The 23,498-nt window shown below is 50.8% G+C and overlaps 2 protein-coding genes across 5 annotated transcripts; one reads left to right on the top strand and one right to left on the bottom strand.

Annotated features, from left to right (window-relative positions):
- Positions 1-2,920: 2,920 nt before the first annotated feature.
- Positions 2,921-11,798, bottom strand: REM1 (RRAD and GEM like GTPase 1). Of its 3 annotated transcripts, XR_009454059.1 has the most exons (6): positions 11,664-11,798; positions 10,300-10,677; positions 9,171-9,253; positions 5,343-5,544; positions 3,603-4,078; positions 2,921-3,507 (listed from the first exon to the last, which is right to left on the bottom strand). XR_009454059.1 is itself a non-coding variant. In XM_059705824.1 (5 exons), exons 2-5 carry the CDS (start codon positions 10,640-10,642, stop codon positions 3,810-3,812), a joined length of 897 nt encoding a protein of 298 aa, XP_059561807.1. In that variant the 5' UTR covers positions 10,643-10,677; positions 11,664-11,798; the 3' UTR covers positions 2,921-3,809. The 3 variants fall into 3 exon arrangements, 2 of the variants coding, with proteins under 2 accessions (XP_059561807.1, XP_059561808.1); XM_059705824.1 differs by having other exon boundaries at positions 2,921-4,078; XM_059705825.1 differs by having other exon boundaries at positions 2,921-4,078; positions 9,171-9,250.
- Positions 11,799-12,306: 508 nt separating this feature from the next.
- DEFB124 (defensin beta 124) lies at positions 12,307-18,505 on the top strand. 2 transcript variants are annotated; one of them, XM_059705827.1, is made up of 3 exons: positions 12,307-12,720; positions 15,168-15,249; positions 18,294-18,505. In XM_059705827.1, exons 2-3 carry the CDS (start codon positions 15,192-15,194, stop codon positions 18,449-18,451), a joined length of 216 nt encoding a protein of 71 aa, XP_059561810.1. In that variant the 5' UTR covers positions 12,307-12,720; positions 15,168-15,191; the 3' UTR covers positions 18,452-18,505. The 2 variants fall into 2 exon arrangements, with proteins under 2 accessions (XP_059561810.1, XP_059561809.1); XM_059705826.1 differs by lacking the exon at positions 12,307-12,720 and having other exon boundaries at positions 14,646-15,249.
- The last annotated feature ends 4,993 nt before the right edge of the window (positions 18,506-23,498 follow it).

Below are 23,498 nucleotides of genomic sequence, written 5' to 3'. Positions count from 1 at the left end.
CTCCTAGTTGTAGGACTTCCACTCAGCCAGCGTTCCTGTGGTTCTGGGTGATGTCCCTTTCGTTTTTTGGTTTCACTTTTGAAGTAGTTGTTCAAAGCAGCAAACTCCGGCGTTAACCTATGCCGCCATCTTGGTTCTCTCTTTTGGGTTTTCTTAACCTCAATAGGCTCATCTTTAAATGGTACCTACTAAGTGGGTGGTATGGTGGTGATGAGATGAGAAAATGCATAGCAAGCACATAGCATGGGGCCTAGCACACAGAAAGTATTAAAACAAAGTTAGCATCTTCCCACCCCCAGTATGTTTTTATGGATGAGAAAGAACTTTCTAGACTATAATTGGCCATGTCCCTGGGAGGAATATTGTGGTTTCCTCACATGCTTTCCCACCCATACCTCATTCACAGGCTCCTAGAATCAGAGAGGTCAGGATTGGAAGGGCCATTTTACAGATTGGCTAATTAATACACTAAACAAATATTTACCGATTGCCTGTTTTGAGCCAGGCACTGTTGTAGCTGCTCAGGAGAGAGCAGCATTGAGGGCCCTGCCCTCACAGGGCCTTCATTCCTGTGGGGGAGGCAGGCCGTAACCATGAGTACATGAGTATGTAATACAAGTTCAGTTTCAATCCCTTTATTTCATGTGTGGGGAAATGAGGCTCAAGAGGGGAAGACATTTTCCTAAAGTTCTCCAGTGTCATAGCAGGGCAAGGACTTCAAGCAAGTCTTCACAGTCTCAGAATACCCTACCCTCAACAAACCCTGGCTTCCCCAAGGTCTTATTATATAACTAGAGGCCTGGTGCACGGATTCGTGCACCAGTGGGGTCCCTTGGCCTGGCCTGTGGGGATCAGGCTGAAACCGGCTCTCCAACATCCCCCAAAGGGTCCTGGATTGTGAGAGGGTGCAGGCCAGGCCGAGGGACCCCACCAGTGCACAATTGGGGTCAAGGAGAGACCAAGGGAGAACTCCAGGGTGTGTCCGGCCTGTCTCACCCAGTCCCGATCAGCAGGACCCCAGCAGCAAGCTAACCTACGGGTCAGGGCATCTGCCCCCTGGTGGTCAGTGTGCATCATAGCAACTGGTCAAACAGTTGAACAGTCAGAGGAACAATTAACATATTAGGCTTTTATATAGATAGATAGCAGGAATCAACATTTACTGAATCTTCCTAGCTGTGGGAACTGCTTTAAGTATTTTACACATCATAAGTCATTTAATCCTCACATCAACTCCAAGGGAAGGAATTGTCATGAATCCTTTTTTACAGATGGGGAAACTAAGGCACACAGAGGTGCAGGAGAGTAGGGTTTGAACACAGATCCCCTGGTTCAGGGCCCTTGACCTCAACCATGGTTCTGGCTGCATACTATTCCCCCCTCCTCACCCCCCATATTGGCACTATTTCTTTCTTCCCTCCCATTCCACTTCCCCCACCTCCCCAGGCCCCAATCCTGGTCTCAGTGATTTCTCTCACACTCCCAGGATCCTCAGGTAAGCCCTCTCCCTCTCTGGCCCTCAGTTGCCCCACCTGTGAGCTGAGTGGATTGGACTGTCTTTAGAGCCCTCTATGACCACCCTGACTTTTAGCTCCTTCTAAGTTTGTAATTATTTTATTCACTTGTTTTCCATCTGCTCCCCTCCCCCCGCAACTGTGAGCTCCAGGAACAGCCTCCAGGAACAGCGTCCTACTCGTTCTATTCATTGCCATCTCCCCAGAGCCTGGCACTGTGTCCTGCACTTAGTAGGCCCTGGATAAGTATTAGTGGGTGAAGAAAAGAATGATAGGAGAGTCTTCAGTTTTCTCAGAAATTGCTCCTGTGCTCTCTCCCTGGCCCGTCTTCCTTTCTCAGCCTGTGGGGCCCCATCCCTCCCTCTCTTCTGCCCTCCCTCCTTCTCACCTCCCAGGGCCGACTCAGGCCCTCCATCCGGCCTGCATTTTTCTGGGTTTGATATCATTTTTTCCACTCTCCCGGCTGCTGCCGGCTGCCTCTGCCAACTTTCCACAACTACAGCCCCTCCCCCATGGCCACAGGCTGGGGACAGCTTGGGTGGGGGAAGACCCTCCTCCCTTCCTTTCCCTTCCCTTCCCCAGGCTGGAGTTGGGATGGGGAAATCGGCGCCATCAGTGCCTGGCTGGCAAGATGGTTGGGGGTGGGGGGTGAATGTCACAGCTGCAGGCTATGGCTTGCCTGCCCCTGCTTTACTCTTCCTTGGCACCCTGTTCCTGGTGGCACGGACAGGGCCCACATGGGGGGGGGGGAGGGGATGAGGCATCTGGAAGGGCAGCTGTTTGGGGGCAGTGGTGTGAGGAGTCAGGGACACGTGGTCCAAACTGTTTACATCTTGTTCCTTTTCAAATTAGTGACACCCCTTCACCTTACGCTGGAAACTCCTGACCTGACCCCAAGACCCCATCCCCAGCCAGAAGCCTCACTACCTCCTGCTTCCTGCACAGACATAGGAGAAGGCTGGGCCCTGGGGTCTAGTCCTCACCCTCACTGGCTGGGTGGCTTTGGGGTGTTCATGTCCTCTCTCTGGGCTTCAGTTTCTACATTCTGAAAAACGAATGAGTTGGGCTAAATTGGGGGTCCATCCTGGGGATACATGGATTGAGTTTCACGGAGTCCACTCCCCTCCCCTCCTTAAATTGTATGCAAAATTGTGTTTGAAAGTCCATTTGGGGGGGGGGGGGCGGAGGGGGCGGGCTCCATAGCTTTTTGTCGCATTCTCCAAGAGGACTGTGGGTAAGTTGGGTACAGACTCCAGACTGACAAGATGGAAATCCTGGCCACTTCCCTTGTGGCAGTTGCATGAATTTGAGCAGGAGCCTTCACCGTCCTGTGCCTCTGTTTCCTAATTACCGAACAGGGGCTGTGAAGATTAGGTAATAATTGTGACGTCTAGTACACAGACAGCTCCCAACAAACACCAGCTATTTTATTGCCAGGATGAGCGCGAAAGTTCTTTCCAGATAATGTTTTATGCCTCTACTAGAGGCCCGGTGCATGAATTCATGAATGGGTGGGGTCTGGCAGGCCGGCCCTGCCCTGGATTGGGGCGGGGGTGGGGGCGATCGGGGGTGGGACTGGCCAGGGGAGGGGCCTCGAGTAGTTGGTTGGCCGGCTGGCCGGATCCCTGGTCAAACTCTGGGTCAAAATGACAATTTGCATATCAGCCTGTTATTATCTAGGACCATCTAAAAAAGAAATGGGCTAATGAGAAGCTAGGAGGTCATCACCCTCGACTGTGGTTGTACTCCACTGTGTCTCCCTCAGAGGCTGGGGCAGGGAACGCACAATAGATCCAATGACTTTATTGACTGACCCTGACACAGCTCAGCAGGCTAACCCGGTCGGTAGCCAGTGTGGATGGGGGAGTAGGAGATGGAGAGGCCTGGATGAACCCCAAAGAAGTCTGGGCATTCAGACGGGACATCCTTCTAGTCTGTGGTGTTTTTTGGGGGGTGGGGAGATTGGGGTAGTGTTTCTGAGGGTTGGCCAGAGCTGGAGGATAAAGAAAAGTTGTTTGTTTTGTTTTGTTTTTTTACAAAAAGACACAAATCGTGTAAAAAAAACCCAACAAACCCAACAAACCCTACTGTGTGCAGAGCTTGGGCATCGGGTCCCATAGTCCGTACACTGCTTCCCGGGGCGGAGGGGTCCCTGAAGCGGTGGCTCCGGGAGATGCGCCCACGATGCGCGCTCCAGGTCACTGCGCCTTTGCCCGTCGGGGGCCCCTCCCTCGGTGGCGTCGGTAGGGCGTCGTGCACCCCAGTGTTCACCACCCTGGGCGGGCGGGTGGGGCCTCAGAGCACCGCCAGGTTGTGGCAGGACTTGGAGCGGGCCTTGAGCGCGCGGCGGCGGGCGCTGCGGGCTGTCAGGCGGGCCAGGAAGCGCCGAGCTCGCTGGCCGAAGCTCGCCCGCCGTCGGGGCGCGGGGCAGTCCCGGGCGCTGTCCTGGCGGCGCAGGCGCAGCTGGCGCACCACGCCCTCGAAGAGCTCGGCCACGTTGTGCTGCAGGGCGGCCGAGGTCTCGATGAACTTGCAGTCGAACACGACGGCGCAGGCGCGTCCCTCTGGGAGGCGGGGACGGGCGGGCGTGGAGGAGGAGAGAAAGGTAGGAAGCAGAGAGGGTTCAGTCTCCACGGGAAGCAGTTTCTTTCTTTCCCCAAACATTGTGCCAGGGCACTCAGAAAGAAGTCAGATCTGGCTTTGAGGAAGGAGTGCACAGGCTAGCGACTGATACTGGTGGCAGAATGAGGTTGGGAAGATGTGTGTGTGTGTGTGGCGGGGGGGGGGGGGGGGGGGGGAGGGTTGGGAGTAGGTAGGGAAGAGTCTTGAATGCCAGCGAAGGAGTCTAATTTGTGCATCAGAATCATCCGGGGGGAGGTACTGATTCAGTGATCATACGGGGGGAGCTACTGATTCAGTGGGTTTGGGGTGTGCTCTGGGAACCTGCATTTTAAGGGAATCTCCTGGGATTGTGCTGCGGAGTTTTGGGGGTCTGCTCACAAAGCATAGGGTCTTCCATCTCCAGGATGCCACTGGGCTGGGAGGCAGGGACCTGAGTTCCAGTCCTCAGTGGCTGGTGACCCAGTGGAACTGGCTTCCTCTCTCTCTGGGTCTCAGATTCCATAATTTTTAGATTGGTCCCTGAAAGTAGGGCCATTTTTAGATCTTTATGAGTCCCGTCTGATATGTCAACCATTAAAATATCCCCACCTCACTTTAAGTGCTATTTATATATACTAGTAACTTAAACGTTTTGGTTTGCAGTTGCTGGATGGCACAATAGCATGTTTTATAGACAACGAAAGCTTTCTGAATTTGGAATTTATAAATTCTCGCTCTATTTTGCAGCCAATTAATGGAATTTTTAGGTCTCAACAGTTGAAAATCCTGTAGGACTAGGCCTATCAGGCCTGGTGAATAAAGTGTCGCTGAATAAGGGCATGAGAGAGCCAAATGGGAATTTTTAAGCGAAGAAGTGACAAGGTCAGATCTGGTTCTGGGAAACTGTGGCAGCTGTTGAGAACTCATTAAGTGGGGATACAGACTTAGGGTGGGGGCTGGCCCAGGCTAAAGTGGAAATAGCAGAATGGGTCAGAGGCTATGGGAATGGGGTGAAGGGAATGTGGGTTTAAGTGAGGATTTGGGGATTGGTTTGGGGGAGTGTGAGAGGAGACAGGAATGGTTCCTAGCTTTCAGGCAGAGGCAAGGAGATGCAGAATGGGGGTGGTAGGTGGCAGGCAGTCACTGAGATGAAGACACACTAGAGGAGGAACAGTGACAGTGGGGCTGAGAGGAATACGGAGAAGGAGGGTGGACCAGAGGGCTCACCTTCCACGGAGACTTCCCGGCAGCGTGCCAGGTCCGCCTTGTTGCCCACCAGGATGATGGGCACATGGTCTGCCTGATGTGTGCGCCTTAGCTGAATGCGGAGCTCAGAGGCGCTCTCGAAGCTGCCCCTGTCTGCGATGGAGTACACGATGACGTAGGCACTGCCCACCTGCAGGCAGGACTCCTGGCTCCAGCTTTCATCCTGTAGGGGAGGGACCCCAGGCCCATCCTCAGAGGTTACCGAGGCCTTGGCTAAGAAAGGGGCTGGGATGGTTTAGCGGGTGGGATGGAGCTAAGGTTTGTACTTTGGGCAGGTTTGAGGGACAAATTCTGCCATAATTCCCTGTTCTCCTCTCAAAGTAGTGATACGCTGATCCTCTGCGAGCCTGTTTCTTTGCTTGAAAAATTGGGCTAATGACACTACCTCACTACATTCTCTCATTCATTGGTTCCTTCTGTAGGCTGGGCACTAGAGACCAAAAAAAAAAAAAAAAAAAAAAAAAAAAGTTGGTTCCTCTTCCTGCTAAGGAGGGTTTGCTGTTTAGCTGCTCTGGCTTTGCCTGTTTAATGGGATCGGTCATATAAGACAGTTCTTTGGTCTTCTGCCGTCTCCTCAAAAGAGAAAAAAGGAAGGGAGAGGAGTGAGGATGGAGGCTGATTTCAAGGGAAGGCATTTTCAGGACCGTTCTAAAGAGATGAAGGAGCAACTGTGGGGTGTAAGGATAGGGGGTGGGAGAGGCAAGTGGAGTACTTGCCAAGTTTTTTGACCAAGGAAAGGAAAGAACTGGAATGATTTTGATGCTCCATTTTGGATGGTGCTCTGTTGTCAGGGACAGCACTCAGACTGGACCACCTCGGTAACAACTTTATAAGACACAGTTCTTGCCCTCCAGAAGCTCATGGTCTGGAAGGGAGGCTATGGAAATGGAGAGTTATAATGCACCGTGATAAGTACCCAGATGAAAGTAGCTGGAGAAGCCAGGGGGGTGGTGGAGGGAGGCCAGAAGAACTCAACCTGGTGGAGTGTGGGAGGGCTCACAGTGGACCTGTGAGTGGGATTTGAAAGGATGAGCAGGTGGAGCAGGAGAGAAGAGAGTGGGTCAGGCGTGGGAAATATTGAGTGTGATGGAGGAATTGTTTGTGAGGGGGAAAGAAGCCAGAAAAGTTATCTGATAACCAGATAAGATAGATGAATAGGAAAACATCAGATCCATCGTCAACATCATTGTCAAAGGGGGTGAGTTTTCAAGAGCCACATCGATCCTTCCTCGGGTCAAATAACTGTGGGCTGAGTCAGATGGCTGTAGCTGCTCATTCTGGGTTTTCAACCTCGACTATGGACAGGTCCCTTCCTCCCTCTGGGTCTCAGTTTTCTTATCTGTTGAATGAGATGGTGAGTCTTGACCATTCATTCATTCATTGCGCAAATATTTATGAAGAATTTGCTCTATGGTTAGGATCACAAAAGCCAGTTGCTGCATGGACTGGTGGGTAAGAATCTCTTGGGGTGTGATTTTAAAATATAGATTCCAGGATTCTACTTATACAGGTTCTTATTCACGAGGTCTGGGGTGAGGCCTGAGAATTTGATTTTTAATTCTCTCTCCCTGCTGGATACTAGTAAGTGAGTGCACTACTGGATGAGCCAAAGGCCCACCCAGTTCTTTCAGATTCTGCCTCTCTGACTAGCCTAACGATGGAAGGAATGGAAGCTTCTTCCAACAAGGCTGCTACTGTATGGGCCCTGTTTGGGAGCTGCCTTCACAGTCACTGACCAGGGAAACTGGTTCAGCTTTCTCCTTTTACTTGTAGGAAAACCAAGGGCCAGAGAAGAGAAAACTTCCTCATGGCCACACGGAGAGCTGGGCACAGAACTCCAGTCCCTGCTTCTAGTCCAGGACTCTTCCTCCTCCGCCTCCCAAATGGAACCCTCGCGCTGAACACTCTTCTTACTCTACTGGACTCTGCCCCATAGGACCCTCAAAGTAGCCGCTCCCTTACCAGCATCCAAAAAAATAGCTCCTCCCTTAGCAGCCTGTGAGCTCCATGGGGCCAGAAAACATGTCTACCTTATTCACTGCCGGGTCTCCAGTGTTCTGGCCAATGATTTATACCCAGCAAGTGTTTTTTTCCCCTCTTTTTTATCATCACCCGAGGATATTTTTCCATTGATTTTTAGAGAGAGTGGAAGAGCGAGGGAAAGACCGAGAAATACTGATGTGAGAGATACACATAGATTGGCTGCCTCCTGCATGTGCCCGTGACCAGAATTGAACCGGGGACCCTTTGGTCCACAGGCCAATGCTCTATCCATTGAACCAAACCGGCTAGGGCAGCAAGTGTTTCTTAATGACCAAATGGGTGAAGGAGTGGAACCTCAGCTGGAGGTTCAGAAGGTGATGCTCCCAGGGGAGATGAAGGGGCTATCCTAGTGCATAAACGTGCAGACTGTGGGTTCTTCCAGGTCTGGGTTTGGATCTCACTTGCTGAGAACTTTGGACACATTACTTAACCTCTCTGAGCTTCCATTTCCTCCTCATAGAATAGGGATCAGAAGAACACTCACTGTATAATTTTTGTCTTAACTGAATGTCATAATGTATGTCCAGTGTTTAGCACAGGGGCTAACACTTAGGAAGAGGATGCTACATAAATGTCAGTTGCTGTTAAGAGAATCATCATCATGCCTTAACCAGTTTGGCTCAGTGGATAGAGCATCGGCCTGGGGACTGAAGGGTCCCAGGTTCAATTCCGGTCAAGGGCATGTACCTTGGTTGTGGGCACATCCCCAGTAGGGGGTGTGCAGGAGGCAGCTGATCGATGTTTTTCTCTAATCAATGTTTCTAACTCTCTATCCCTCTCCCTTCCTCTCTGTAAAATATCAATAAAAAGATATTTTTTTAAAAAAGAGAGAATCATCATCTTTATTATGTTCATTTGGACCTGGGTTTCCTTCTATGCTTGTTAAAAAGAATTGGCTAAACAGCTCCTTCATCCCCAGCCTTTGGGCCCATCACTAGAGCTGTCGCCATTTTTGTCAATCACCCAACACTGCCCTCCTAAACCCTCCGTGGCCAGGCCCTCCCTGAGTTTTAGGGGAGGAACCTACTCCTTAGAGAGATGGAATCTCAGGTGATTTTTAGATCCTTCTCTTTGCTTGGTTGCATTCTTCAAAGTTCTATAGTGAGCATGTACTACTTGTACAGCAAGAAAAAACGGAAAACTCAAACAAGATAAGAAAAACACAACAGGGACATGCCCCTGCCTGCTGCTCTCTTCCTGCTCGAGCAGGGCCCGGGAAGGACACCCTTTGGTTTCCTTTTCCCTTAGCTACTAAATTATAATTAATAAGAGTTGTCATTATTTATGATTCTTCGCCCATGTTCAGCATTTTTTTTTCATGCTCAAAACTGCTCAACTCTCTGAAGTTGCAGAAGAACTTAAAGAAAACAAACAGTTGGTAAAGAAGGCAGGAATGATCGACCCATTTATCAGGTGAGAAAACTGAAGCTCAGAGCAGGAAAGTCACAGAGACAGACAACTGGTCAAAAAAGAAAGGGGGTTGAACCTCAGACATTTTGATGCTAAACTCAGTGTTCCTTCCTCTGCACAGCGCAGGTGGGTGGAGCAGGATGAGGGGGCTAATACGAGGGGGAGGCTTGCAGGGGAAGAAGCACATCCTGGGATGGCTGTGGAGAGGGGACCAGAGGAGTGAGCAAAGGAGGTGAAAGTCGCGAGGTTCTGTCTTTGGTTGGAAAGGCTATGGGGTTTGGAAGGGTCTGGTTCTAGGCTCAGCACCCATCTCCCCAAATCCTGCTTGGGCCATACCAGTTTCTCAGCCTCCCAGGTGTCCATGACCAGCAGTGTGGTGTCTTCTCCGTCCACTGTGAGGGTCCTCTCGTACACATCTTCTGTAACGGAGGGAAGAGCTGGATCTCAGGAGGAGGGCAGGCCTGGGGAGGGTGTGGCTCCCTAGCCCCTCTTTATGGTCACTGCACCCCCTCTACTTCTCCGTGAAGTGTTCACCACACTCATGTGATGCCTGTGTCTCCTGATAGGTCAAGAAGCTCCAGGAGGAGGAGCTCCGGTCTCCCCAGCTGCCAGCATGGTATGAGGCACACAGTAGGTACTGAGACAGCGTTGGTGGTTGTGGTTGCTGATTGAATGAGTGTGGGGTGGTGGGGTTAAAGTTGGGCTGGGAATTCTCCAGTCCTGCCCTGTCCCTGGCTTACTGTATACTTCAGACAGGTCATGTTGCCCTCTCTGCGCCACAGTCTCCCCATTTGTCTGTCACACCAACAGATGCACATATGCACACGTCTCGTCTGGGTTCTCACCCTCAGAGAGGCAGAGCCTGGAGAAAGGGCCTGGCTAGAGTGTCCCCCACCTTCTCTCTGCTTTTAACCAACTCCCCACCCCACTTACCCTAGTCCTCTCAGCCAGTCCTGCAAAAACCTATCTTCATTTCCTCTGCCCTATCCCCATCCCCCATCATCCTGGGCCCCTGCTCACTGCATCTTGTGGGAATAAAGGAACCCAGGGCCCAGAACCCGGAGTCTGAGAGTCTCCATTTTGGGCAGGATATTAGTTTTGCCACAGGGCGTGGTGGCCATGGGTGGTTATCTATGGAGCTGGGGTGATCCGAGAGTCAGGGGAGAGTCGGGGCTAGGGCTTTCTAAGCGAGGTGGAAGTCCACCATTTCTTTATACTAGAGACTCAACCCCATATCTCTCACCCATGAAAACGGGCAAAATTCTCACTATTCAAGGAATCTCTCTCCCACAGCCATTGTGCAGGCTGTGCCCTGCATAACTCTAGGGGGGCATATCCACGTCATAGTCTGTGCGAATGACGCCCCTATGAGCTGAGCAGTGCATGAGCTGTACAGCTGTTATTGGCAGCCTTGTGCCCTTGATCGCTCCTTTGGCCACATTCCAGCCCAGCCCCGTGTCCCTACCTCCCAGCTGTTCATGGAGCTCCCGCTCTTGCTTCCCTGCGAAGAGGCTGGCCAGGCTGGTCTTCCCTACGCCAGGATCTCCCAGCAGCACCACGCGGTAGAGGGCCTCCCAGGAGCCCTCCGAGTCGCTGGATTCAGAGGACCAGCCGTCGGGGGCAGGTGAAGGCTGCTGGGTGGGAGGGTTGAGGGAGGCCGACTGGCCCAGGCGTGGGTGCCGGGGTTGAGTGGAAGTGGAAGGCGCCGCGCTCAGGCCAGGCTGGCGGCCCCGGGAGGACAGGGGCAGCGGGGTGCTGGCTCGCCGTCGCAGGGGCGTCTTTGCTTCCTGCTGCGTGTTTAGCGTCATCCTCGGGAGGGGCCTTGGCTCCTGCCTTCCTCCTTCTGTGAGTAAGAAGGGGAATGGGCGGTGGGCAGGTGCGCTGAGCCCCTTCTGCAGGGCCCCGAGGTGGCTTCCTCCAGGGCCTCCCGCCTCGGGGTGGGGGCTTCCCGGCTTCAGGCCCAGGGTCTGCCTGGGTCAGGCTGGGAGGGTGAGTGTGCAAGCTGTGCACGCACATGTGTGCACACCCAGAGGCCGGATCCTGTGCCTTGAGGATCATCTCCTCCCCCACGGGCAGCAGAGGGGCAGCAGCGAGGTGATGCCCCCACGAGCACGCACACACGGTGTGCACAGACCTGCCTCTCCCAGGCAGAACACGAGACCCAGGCTCTGGAAGGATCTGAATTACCCGGGACGCCCCTTCCCCCAGGCCTCTTCCCCTCGGTTGGGAGATGGGTGTGTGGAGGAGGGGTAAGGGCCCCTGGGGAGGGGTCACTTCCGCTGCCCCGCCTCAAGAGGGCTGAGGAAGAGGCAGGAATGGGTGGGCTGGGACGCTGAAGCGCGTGGGGGTCCGGGGGTTCCCTCCGCGGTAACCCGAGCGCCCTGGTGCCATGGGAACGGCGTGTCCGGCCCGCCCCCTACGTGAAAAATTCAGCAGCGGCTGGCACTGCCTCCAGTGGCTGCTGGGGGGGGGGGGGGCTCCGAGGCTGCGGGGGGCCAGGCTTGGTGCCGGGACAGGGTCCTGGCGGGGGGCGGAGAGGGGCGCTCCGGGGCCGGGAATGCGTGTGCCATTCTCCGAGTCTGAGTCCCAATTTGCCCAGCCCGCGGCCCTGGTTGTGAGTCCCCTGATCCGGGCGGGGTTCTTGTCCGGGGCTACCCAACCCTCTGGGCCCCAAGTTGGAAGGACCCTCACCCCTGGGATGTGAGTTCGAGGCCCCCCTCGTCCCCGCCTGCCCGCAGGACGCCGCCCCCCATCCCCCGCCCCATGCAGGCGCCGGGCGAACTCCGCTCCAACTTGACGAAGTTGGCTGCGGGCTGCGCGGGCCGTTACCTCGGCTTGGGGAGGGGTCCAGGGTCCCCGGCCCGCAGCTGCCGGCTGCTCCAGGCTGTACCACCGCCTCGGCGCGCGGCCCCTCCGGCCTGTCCCGCCCCACCGCCCCGCCGCCCCGCCGCCCCGGCGGGGGAGGAGCCGCGACCCCGCCCCGTCCAGCCCCGCCCCAGCGGGACAGCCCCGGGGTCCCCGCCCCGAGGCCTTGGCCGCTGAGTGACTCCACGCAGGGGTCAGCTGACCCGCCCCCTCACGGCCTTTGTCGAGGGTGGGGGTGGCAGTGTTGGGGTGGGGGCCAGAGAGAGGAAGGAAGTGGGTCTGGGCCATCTGTGCACCCACAACTACCCGCTCCAGCAATGGGGCGCCCCGACGACCTTGGTCCCTACAGAAACCACTGGGGAGCTTGTTGGCTGTTCAGAACCCAGGCCCACCCGAGACAGATTCAGCAGCCCTGGGAGGGGCTCGGGGATCTGCGATTTAAACAAGTGCCAAGTGATCCTGGTGCAGAGTTCGCGGGCTCCACTGCCAGAAACTGCTTTGCAGGGATGGAGAATTGATTTTGGAAGGTGGCTTGAGGGGAGGGGGTGGGGGGGGGGCGCAGGAAGTCTGCACTGGGGAGTTCTGGATACCTTCTTTTTGCATCATTCCTTCACTCACCACATTCTAGGTTAAGCACCCGTTATGCAGCTAGGGCTGTCCTGTACCTGGAAGAATGGCTGCCCACTCTCTGATTCATATTTACTGAGCACTTGTGCCCGCCTGGTATGGTCTGAATTCGTAGCTCGTTCAATCCCTAAGCAACACTAAGGATGAACATACCCAGGCTTACCTGGGCCTGAGACTCAGGGGCCTCTCAGCCTACTGTCCCTTTCTATCACGGGTTTGTAGCTTTTTTAAAAAATCTTTTCCCAGCAATGTAGGAGGAGGAAAGACACACTGTGGTCTTGGTTATAGAAGAGAAGTTGGCTGTAGGGAGGTGAGTTCGGCCATCCATGGGCCAGGATCTAAGCTCTTGGGGGGGGGGGGGCGCTTCCGTTTAGGTCATGAGGGACTGGAGCAGGTATGTATGTGAGGCCCCTGGAGACTGGCTGTACCTGTGGGTGGGGCTCATTGTCATGGCTGAAGGGGTCCAAGTGTCCAGCTCAGGGCAACTCCCACAGCAGCTGAGCCCCTCCCGCCTGGCTTCCTTCTGTGGCTTGGCTTTCCTTCCCCCCCTGCAAGATGGGCTGGGAGTGGTGCAGGGCCATACATTGTCTGGGAGTGAGGCAAGTTTAAGTCCCAGCTCCACCTCTGTTCTTTGGATTTTGGTTTCTTCCTTTTTTAATTCTCACCCGAGGTGGTGGGGGAGGGAGAACCCTCACCCAAAGATATTTTTTCCAGTGATTTCCAGAGAGACTGGAAGGGAGGGAGGAGGGCGAGAGAGAGAGAAACATCAACGTGAGAGAGACACATTGATTGGTTGCCTCCCACAGGTGCTCCCACGGGGGCTGGGGGGCCCGCAACTGAGTGCCTGCCCTTGACTGGAATCAAACCCTCTACTCTTTGCCAGTGCTCTAACCACTGAGCCCCGCCAGGGCTGGATTTCTGTTTCTTTATTTAAAACTCAAATCTCCAAATATTTGGTGACAGATGATTTGACTGGGTGGTAGACACACAATGCAATATACAGGTCATGTATCATAGAAATGTATACTGGAAGCGTATATGATCCTATTAACCAACGTCACCCCAATAAATTTAATAAAAATAAATTAAAGCCCTAGCCAGTTTTGCCCAGTGGATAGAGTGTCAGCCTTCGTTCGTTCTGAAGAGTCCCGGATTCAATTCTGGTCAAGGACACATGCCCAGGTTGCAGGCTCAATCCCCACTAGGGGGCGTGAAGGAGGCAGCCAATCAATGAATCTCTCTCATCATTGATGTTTCTATCTCTCTCTCCCTCTCCCTTTCTCTCTGAAATCAATAAAAAACATATACAAAATAAATTTAAAAATAAAACTGAAATCTAAACAGGTTACACCTTTGCCACAAAAATTCCAGTGTCTACAATAGAAAAGCCTGAACTCAGTACTCAAGGCCCATGGTAAATACTGGTAAAAGCAGGGCAAGGGGTTAGCATAGCGGTGCAGGTGGGGTGGTGGGAGAGGTGCAAGGTCTCGAAAAAGTTTAAAAATTTTTTATTTCAAATGTACATGACAGTGAAAGAATAATATAAGAAACAACACAAGCTGTTGAAAAACATTGTATTATGGAAAAATGTAAACATGCAAACATACAGACTAATGTAATGATGTGAGTTTTAAAAAGAAACTGCCCTTTGCAGGGTCATTTCCAATCTCCTCTCAACACATTCCTTGCTCTGGCCATGCCCCACACTCCCAGGCACATGATGTTTCTTCTGCCTGGAATACTTTCCTCTCCTCATCTTTCAAGATGCAACTCAGATGCCTGTGTACCAGACGCTGTTCTAAGCTCTGCGCACACATGATCTATCTCCGGGGTTCTCACACGTTAGCAATATGCTCGAATCAGTCGGAGGGCTTCTTAAGCCACAGCCTGCTGAGACCCACTCCCGAGCTTTTGGTTCAGTAGGTTTGGGTAGGGCTTGAGTACTTTCGCTTTTAACAAGCCCCAGGTATTTCTTGCTGCTGCTTGCTGGCCTGGGTGCCACACTTTATATTATTATTATTATTTTAAATATATTTTTATTAATTTCAGAGAGGAAGGGAGAGGGAGAGAGAGAGATAGAAACATTAATACTGAGAATCATTGATTGGCTGCCTTTTGCATGCCTCACACTGCGGATCGAGCCTGCAACCTGGGCATGTGCCCTGACCGGGAGTCGAACTGTGACCTCCTGGTTCATAGGTTGATGCTCAACCACTGAGCCACGCCAGCCAGGCCTCCCTTTGTATTATTTTGTGTAATCGTCTAAATGAGCTAGGTAACAATTACTCTCTGTTTGGGGGGTGGTGGGGTTAAACTCTTCTCATTTCCTGCATAGGCCTGAATACGTGCTGTTTGGACAGCTCAGTGAGTTCTGGTTTCACCTCCTTGGCTTCAGGAAAGGAATCCTCCACGTATTTAGCTTTGCAAGGGGGGCTTGCGATCATTTCCTAGATGATAGCCTGGGGCTCAGAGAGGCTAAGAGACTTGTCCAAGGTACCACAGCAATTAGAGGGCGTTGCTGGCATTGAAGCAGGTCTCTCTGAAGCCAAGGCTTTCCCTACCCTCTCAGGTGGGGAAGCTGTCCAGTTTCTGACCCCAGACATTGCTTCAGGAAATTCTGTCCCCAGATTCAGAGCTCAGCAACCTCTGGAAGTGTGTCCAGCCAGTTCCCCACAGAGCTGGCTGAGATCCAGCTGCATCCTGGAGACCACAGGCCTCAGACTCCCACTTAAGTCTCCTGCTGCCCACACTCCTGCCTTGATCTGCAGTTGAATAAAGGCTGGGCCCCAGGCAGTCAGGTTTGGTGGGCTTGGCTCCTCTCCTCTTGTGTTCTCTCCCCAGTGGCCTCCCAGAAGCCCTGTGGCCATGACACAGCTGCTTCTGCTCATTATGTTTCTCCTGGTCCTGGGTCATGTGCCTCCAGGTAACATCGTGTGTGTGTGTGTGTGTGTGTGTGTGTGTGTGTGTGTGTGTAGAAACAAGGAGTAGGTTCTCACTTCCTGGGGAAGAGAGGAGGCCTGGACCAATCTTTAAATTCTGGCCCCATCACTGGCTTTCTGAGCAGCTTAGAAGGGGCTGCTAGATCAGCCTGCACCTCAGTTTCCTAATCTTTAAAATGGGATTCACTCAACAAATGTTCATTTGAAAAATATTTACTGTGTGCCAGGCACTAGTACAATTGCTGTGGATCCAGTAGTGAGAGAAAGCAAGGTCCTTGCTTTCATGGAGTTGATATTTTAGTTAGTGGAGACAGAAAAGGACCAAATAAACATATACTATTTCAGGTGGTCATAAGGGCTAAGAAGAATAAACGCAGGGCAAAGGGTTAGTGTGGTGTGTGCATGGGGTGGTGGAAGAGCTGAAAGGCCTCTGATAAGTTCTGTTTTTAAAAAAATATATTTTATTGATTTTTCACAGAGAGGAAGGGAGAGGGATAGAGAATCAGAAACATCAATGAGAGAGAAACATTGACCAGCTGCCTCCTGCACACCCCCCACTGCGAACACGCCCGCAACCAAGGCACATGCCCTTGACCGGAATCGAACCTGGGACCCTTCAGTCCCCAGGCTGACGCTCTAGCCACTGAACCAAACCGATCAGGGCTGATAAGTTCTTTTTTTAAGTTTTTAGTTCAAATGTACCTGAAAGTAGACAGAATAATATAAGGAACAAGTGAGCTTTAAAAAACCTTTTATTATGGAAAAAGGTAAACATGCAAAAATAGAGAAAAACATAATGATGTGAGGTTTTTTTTTTTTTAAAAAATCATTTTATTTGAGAAAACTTCAAACCTAAATTTAAAAATATGGTATAGAAAACTCCCCGTATCCATTACCCAACCTCAACAATGATCAACTTGAACCAATCCTGTTTTGTTGTTCACTTGCCCCTTCTGCCCAGTGAATTATTTTGAAGTAAATTTCAGATCTCTTATCATTTTACATAAGGTAGGTTTGAGCAATGATCTGACTACAGTGAGAATACAGCAGGTTCTGATTAACCTTGTTTGGTTATAAGGCTGATGAGGTGCTGTGGGAACTTAACTCTTGTATATATCAATTAGCCCTTGGTAACCTTGGTGTCTTTATACATTTCATTTAAAGTCACAGAACCTATTGATGATGTTAAGTGAGGACTTACTATATAAGGATGATCATCCCAGACAGAGGGAGCAGCAAGGATGAAGGAGGCAGGAGGGCAATAGATGATAGATAGATATATAGATGATAGATAGATATATAGATGATAGATAGATAGATAGATAGATAGATGATAGACAGACATGTTTCAGAAGTAGCGAGGAGGCCAGTGTGGCTGGAGTGGGGAGCACAAGAAGAAAGGTGGAGGGAGATGAAGTCAAAGGAAGGGATAGCAGATCATGTGGGAGAAAATAGCGGCTGTATCTCAGGGTGGTTGGAAGGTTGAAATGTGATTAACAGTAGATGTTGTAGGAACTGCCTTCAGCTGGGAGTCAGGGTCTTGGGTTCCGGTACCAGCCCCACCACTTACTGGGCCGGAGAAGTTGGGCAAGTCCCTTCCTTTCTTTATCTGTAAAATTGTAGGGTTGGCCTAGACTGAGCCTTGGTTGCTTCAACTCGCTAAGCTGTCATTCTGATGAAATCACTTGCCATTTATTGAGTATTTACTCCCTGCCGGCCACTGTGCTAAAATGATTAAAGCCCCTCTCACTGCCCTCTGAAGGAGGGATGTACAGATGAGGAAATCTGAGGCCCAGGCCACGCGGCTGGGAAATGGCAGAGCGGGAATTTGGACTCAGGGGGTCTGAGCTGGGTGCACACCACCCCGTTAATCAGTATACTGCAGACCCCCTTCAGCGTGTGGGTTCTCTGCCTCAGGGAGATTTTGAGATCAGCTCTGTATCATGCTAAGTTCTCTACCTTGGCAAGATACAGGATGGGCCGGTTGACAGGGCTGAATAACACCCACGGTATCATGTAAAGATTCTGAGGACTCTCTTTTAACTCAGGGAGAGGCACTTCTCCCCTCCACCTCCCATTCAGCCCCAGTTCTTCTGAGTTGCTGGGTCGTATGTGTAGAAATATCGCTGTAACAGACAGGCCTTGTAGAAGTGCTCCTCCTCGCACCCCATGTTCCCACACCCGCCCTAATGGGCAGTTACCCATTACTTCCTTCCGGGCACTTACCCCCTCTACGGCCAGTGCCTCATGTTGGCTGAATGAATAAATGCAGATGCTTCCACCCGCCTGCTGTGACCAAAGACCCTCAGAGAGGGTACAGGTCCTAGGCCCCCAAAGCCTTGCCATTTACGAAAATTCTTCCACTAAATTTTACTGTTAAACAGGTCCGTTAAGTGTGTGAGGCAGGTAATGTTAAGGCTATGAGTTTGGATTCTGGAGCCGATTGCTTGAGTTTGAATCCTCACCCTGCTCCTCAATGGCCATGTAACCGTGGGGAAAGTTGTTAATCTTCTGTGCCTCAGTTTCCTTAACTGTATAACAGGGGTGGTTATACAGTTAATGAAAGACCAGCTACAATAATAGAGTGTTATTTTGAAAAGTGCTTAGAGTGTACCTGGGGTATGGATTAATCTGGACAAGAAATTGCTCTCTAACTTATAACCAGTGGTCTAGCTTGTGACCTGTGGGCTAACCTGAACTGAGATCTGTGGTCTAAATTGTAACTAGTTGTCTCTGGGAGTCTAGCCTGTTCCTCTAGAGTCTAGTCTAACCCTTGACCTGTGGTCAGAGCTCATGTACTGTGGCCTAACTTATGAGCTGTGGACGGCTCTATGACCAGCCATCTAGCACATAACTAGAAAGCGAACTGGTAACTTATGATCTAACCTGGGCCCCGTGGACTAACTTGTGGTCAGTGGTCTAACCTGTGACCTGTGGCCTCACCTTTGACCCGTGGTTATATACGTTCACAGTGGCCTAACCTGTGACCCCCGGGCTATCCTGTGACCTGTGGTCTTCCTCTCCACAGGGAGAAGCGAATTCAAACGGTGCTGGAATGGCCAGGGAGCCTGCCGGACTTACTGCACCAAGTATGAAACCTTCATGCACCTGTGTCCAGATGCCTCCCTGTGCTGTATCCCCTATGGACTCAAGCCTCCAGCGCCCCATAAGCCAGACAATGTGTAGCCGGTTCTGGGGCTGGCACACTTGCTCTTCATAAAACACATGCTGCCCATCGTCTCCTCTTGCTTCATGCTCACCACCCTCTACCCCCACCTCCTCCGGGGCTGGGGAGGGGAGAGAGGGGCGGTCCGGGATATAGAAGAGATGGTGGGGTGGTTGGTGGAGGGAGTGAAGTGCCCGAGGAGAGCGGGCATTAATGACCATTGGAAATGGCTCCGGTCTTGCCTGTATCACATTTGCTCCGTCCAACTTGGGAAAAAAATTGCTCAATGTCCCTCAGCCTCCCCAGTCTCCTTATCCATAAAGCAGGGATAATTATCATATCAGGAGATTAGAACTTTATAGAAGGAATGCAAGAAGAAAGGCAGAGTTCATAATAGGAGTTAATTGTAATAATCACAAGAATTATCAAGAAAGTGAGTTAATTATATTAAGAATTAATAATAGAGTTAAAGCCACAATTCTGGCATGCAGAATGAGGTGGTGCATTAGGCTCGAAAGGTAGGTCCTACTGAGAGTGAAAGGACTTTTCTCTGTTCCTTTATCTCCTGTCTTAGCATTTTAAGAGCCTGCCCAGGTAGAAAATAAGGATTTGATGAAAGCAAAGTTTTCATATAAACAGGGAGGAGGAATAGAGGAACACTCTGCCCTCCTAGGCCCAGGGAACTGTGGGGACAGCAAACCAGGGAGATGCCTGAGCAGAGTCGGGGAGGTGGGTAGACAGACACGCATTCTAATCTTCCTGTATCAGGATTGAGTTTAGCTGAAAAAACAGAAAACTTAATTTTCAGGAACTACTTTTTCTCATGTAAAAAAATCTGGAGGAGGAGCCCTGGCTGGGTGGCTCCATTGGTTGGAGCGCTGTCCCCTACACCAAAGGCTGAAGGTTCAGTTCCCAGTTAGGGCGCATACCTAAGCTGCAGGTTCAATCCCAGTATGGGAGGCAACCGATAGATTCTTCTCTCTCTCTCCCTTCCTCTCTCTAAAACATATCTTCATGTGAGGATTTTAAAAGAAAATCTGGAGGTAGGTAGCAACCATGTCAGGGCAAGCATCTCTGGGGTCCTCTTGGGTCACATAACTTCAGGCCTCATATCATTGTTTAACTTTAAAGCAAGAAGTGGGGGGAGGGTTGGCACGGGGTAGTTTCTCACTTTTATCAGGAAAACAAAAACTTGCCCTGGAAGCTCCCTCACAGACTTCTTACCTTTCACGGGCCAGCTTGGGTCACATGGCTGCTCCTGATGCAGCGAAGGCCAGGGAGGAAGTGTTTAGCTCAGCGGTTCTCAACCTGTGGGTCGCGGCAACCCCTTTGGCGGTCGAACGACCTTTTCACAGGGGTCGCCTAAGACCATCCTGCATATCAGATATTTACATTATGATTCATCACAGTGGCAACATTACAGTTATGAAGTAGCAACGAAAATAATTTTATGGTTGGGTCACAACATGAGGAACTGTATTTAAAGGGCCAGAAGGCTGAGAACCACTGGTTTAGCTGTTCTAGCTTGAGCACAGACTTCCACTTGGGAGGAAGGCCATTGAGAGACCCTCAGTGTTGGGCCATCTTCTCCCTGAGATCGAGCCCAGAAGGGGGCAGGCGTGCGGGATAAGTTGAGAGGAACCCCACGGGCGGGGAGCTCTGGTCCACTGTCCTCAGACTTTTCAGAGAAGTCTGGGGTAGAGGTGGAGGGAGAGAAGGGACCCTGCGTGGCCAGGCTGCGAGAGGAGTGGGGGAGTTCAAAACACCTAACGTCAGACCATCAGAGGGGTGTGGAGCCTGGGGCCTGAGCAGAGTCTTGGAGGCGACCTGCTGTGCCAGGTGTTAACCCTTTAGTGCAGCGGTTCTCAACCTGTGGGTCACGACCCCTTTGGGGGTCGAACGACCCTTTCACAGGGGTCGCCTAAGACCATCGGAAAACACATATATAATTACATATTGTTTTTGTGATGAATCACTATGCTTTAATTATGTTCAATTTGTAACAATGAAATTGGGAGTCACCACCACATGAGGGACTGTATTAAAGGGTCACGGCATTAGGAAGGGTGAGAACCACTGCTTCAGTGTCTGGTATGAGAGGGACCTGGGGATATGCCAGAGGCAGCTGGAGGAGAGGAGGGAGACGCAGGTCTTTCCCAGCCAGGGGGAGGCCAGGGGGGAGCGTTCAATTAACCTGATAACAAAGCGCACACCTGCATCTCAGTCCTGCTTTTGAGCCTCCCAGTAGGTTCTGAAGACATTGACCTGGGAGCCACAAGGCTGTGTTAGGACGCAACCTGGTGGGGGCAAGGTGGTCATGGATTCAAAGCCTAGGAACAGGACAAGATAAGAACCCCAGAGATGACCTCAGCACCACAGCGAGCTGCATCTCCCCTAGGCCCCAGTGAGTCCGCAGGAGGCCAGACCAGTTCACCAGGCACCAGCCATCGCTGAAAGCCAGTGACTGGCTCAAGCCACCTAGATCCCAGCAGATGGCAGCTGCACCCAACCATGGAATCTTCCCACCCTGACCAGCCTTCATACTGGGAGGAGCTGGGGGAGGAGAGGAGGCATCTGAAAGACAGAGCAAGTTTCTCCGAACTCAAGAAACCTCAAGAGAATATTTAAATTGTTGAATTAGACCAAGTTTTTAACTGGATTGAACTAATTTTAGCTCTGCACTCTGACCCCGCCCGCTCAGTTGCTCTACAGAGGGTGATGAGGCCAGGTTTCCTTTGCACAGTCTCAGATGTAGTTGGAGGGCATTTGTGTCCTTGTTGCAGAGAAGATGGTGGTGATTTCTGGGAGTGAGTCAGACAGACTCACGTTCAGACTCCAGCTCTGCCAGGTACAGGCCACAGGCTGTGCGATCAGGGCAAGTCCCTTCCTGTGTCTGATGTCGGGATTCTTCTCTGCAAAATGGCTCGATGACAGCTCTTAATGGGGCAGCTGAGGGGTCAGATGAGATCATCTGGCACCTTGTAAGTGCCCAGTCAAAGAAATGCTACAACTGCTACCACTTCTACTGGGCAAGGGGAGTGCCACTAGTCTCCTTCTCCACGTCATTTCAGACTTACAGGAAGCCTGTGAGAGCAGTCCAAAGAATCCCCATAAACCCTTCACCCAGTTTTTTCAAATACTGACAAATATTGGCCTGGCCAGCGTGGCTCAGTGGTTGAGTGTTGACCTATGAATCAGGAGGTCACGGTTCAATTCCCAGTCAGGACTCATGCCGGGCTTGCGTGCTCCATCCCCATTAGGGGGTGTGCAGAAGGCAGCTAATCAGTGATTCTCTCTCATCATTGATGTTTCTATCTCTCTCTTCTCCCTTCCTCTCTCTGAAGTCAATAAAAATATATATTAAAAAAACCACACAAAGAAACTAAAATTGATTTCACCTTACCATTTCTCTCACTCTTTTTTCTACTTACTTTATTGTATGAATACAGTATATAATACATATAACATTTAAGAAAGTGTTAATCGACTATTTACGTTTTAGTAAGACTTCTGGTGAACAGTAGTCTATTAGTAAAGTTTGGGGGGAGTCAAAAGTTATATATGAATTTTTTACTGAAAATTTGACTGTGTGTATATATATATATTTAAAACTTACAAACTAGTGTGTATGTGTGTGTATGTATAATATATCCATATGGATATAGGTATCTATATATTTGATATAGATATATTATATATAGATACCTTTCCATGGACATATTTAATATGTATAATTTATATAAATCTATATGCATTTTTCACATGCATTGAGATTCTCCTGTTGGAGTAGAGATTAGCAGAGCTTCTCATACTGCGATCAGATGGCTCCCTTTGGGCTTACAAGAACAGAACAAGGGAGTTAAAATGATGGCTATTGTAGGAGGTCAGGTACGATATGGTGACTCCTCACTCTCTTCCTCACTTGGGTTGCTGTTGTTTTTTGTTTTTGGTTAATCTCACTGGAAGATATTTTTTCCATTGATTTTTTTTTTTTTTGAGAGAGTGTAAGGGAGGAAGGAAGAGGGAGAGACAGAGAAACATCAGTGTGAAAGAGACACATCAATTGGTTGCCTCCTGCATGCTCGGATCCAACCTGCAACCCAGGTACATGCCCTTGGCAGGATTCAAACCTGAGACTCTTCCGAGCTGGCGGGGGGGGGGGGGGGCGGGGGGGCGGAGGGTAGGGAGGGTGGGGCCGGGGAGGGGAGTGGGGCGCACAGCTCTCTAACCACTGGGCACACCAGCTAGGGCCCCACTTGGGGTATTGATGGCAGAGTGTTGAGTGGAATTGTTCATTTTACCAGCATTACCAGTACATTTATGTTGGAGAGCCAGGTGACAATCACATATGGCTCAAATTACCCTTGAAAACCACTCAGAAATGTGCCTTTACGGAGACTGACAAACACAGCAAGTTTTTCTCGATCAATGGAACACATTAAAGCAAAGGAACTGATTGGTTATGTTTAGGGGCCATTTTTATGAAAAATAAATCTCTCTCCCCAGTGGGACCCCACAGTGCAGTGTGACGCCTTCATTGCCAGGTGCTCTGGCTGCAGCGGAAACCGAGTCAGTTCTCGTCTCCACCAGGCACTGGCTCCAGGAGGGACTCCTTCGGCTTCTTTGGACTGTGATTGCTCATGTTTGCAACATATACATATATATCTCTCCAACACAGGACTCATTTCCAGAATGTACGAAGAACTCATAATCAGTCAGAAAAAGCTCCATAGTAGAGTGGGCAGATATTTGATCAGACATTTTACAAAAGGCGGTATGTGAGTAGCAAAGAAGCCCATGAAAAGATTCTCAAAATCATTGGTCTTCAGGGAAGAGCAAATTAAAACCACAATGGGATACCACTACACACCTACCAGAATGATTAAAACAAAAGCAAGGCTGACCATGGCAAGTCCTGGTGAGGATATGGAGCAGCCGGAATGGAAATACATTGCGATGGGAATGTAACATGGACAACCACTTTGGAAAAACAGTTGCAGAGTTACGTATAAAATTAAATAGAAATAGGCACATATAAATATTTCTCTATTAATGCTTATAGCAGCT

Source organism: Myotis daubentonii, chromosome 8 (assembly GCF_963259705.1).
Source record: "Myotis daubentonii chromosome 8, mMyoDau2.1, whole genome shotgun sequence".
Taxonomy (NCBI): Eukaryota; Metazoa; Chordata; class Mammalia; order Chiroptera; family Vespertilionidae; genus Myotis; species Myotis daubentonii.
This window is presented reverse-complemented; position numbering and strand designations above follow the sequence as displayed.

Coding starts and splice junctions, on each gene's coding strand:
- DEFB124 (XM_059705827.1), top strand. CDS start 15,192: ATGACACAGCTGCTTCTGCTCATTATGTTTCTCCTGGTCCTGGGTCAT. Junction 15,250..18,293: donor CCTGGGTCATGTGCCTCCAG/GTAACATCGTGT, acceptor TCCTCTCCACAG/GGAGAAGCGAATTCAAACGG.
- REM1 (XM_059705824.1), bottom strand. CDS start 10,642: ATGACGCTAAACACGCAGCAGGAAGCAAAGACGCCCCTGCGACGGCGA. Junction 9,254..10,299: donor GCTCCATGAACAGCTGGGAG/GTAGGGACACGG, acceptor CCTCCGTTACAG/AAGATGTGTACGAGAGGACC. Junction 4,079..5,342: donor CCGGGAAGTCTCCGTGGAAG/GTGAGCCCTCTG, acceptor CCCGCCTCCCAG/AGGGACGCGCCTGCGCCGTC.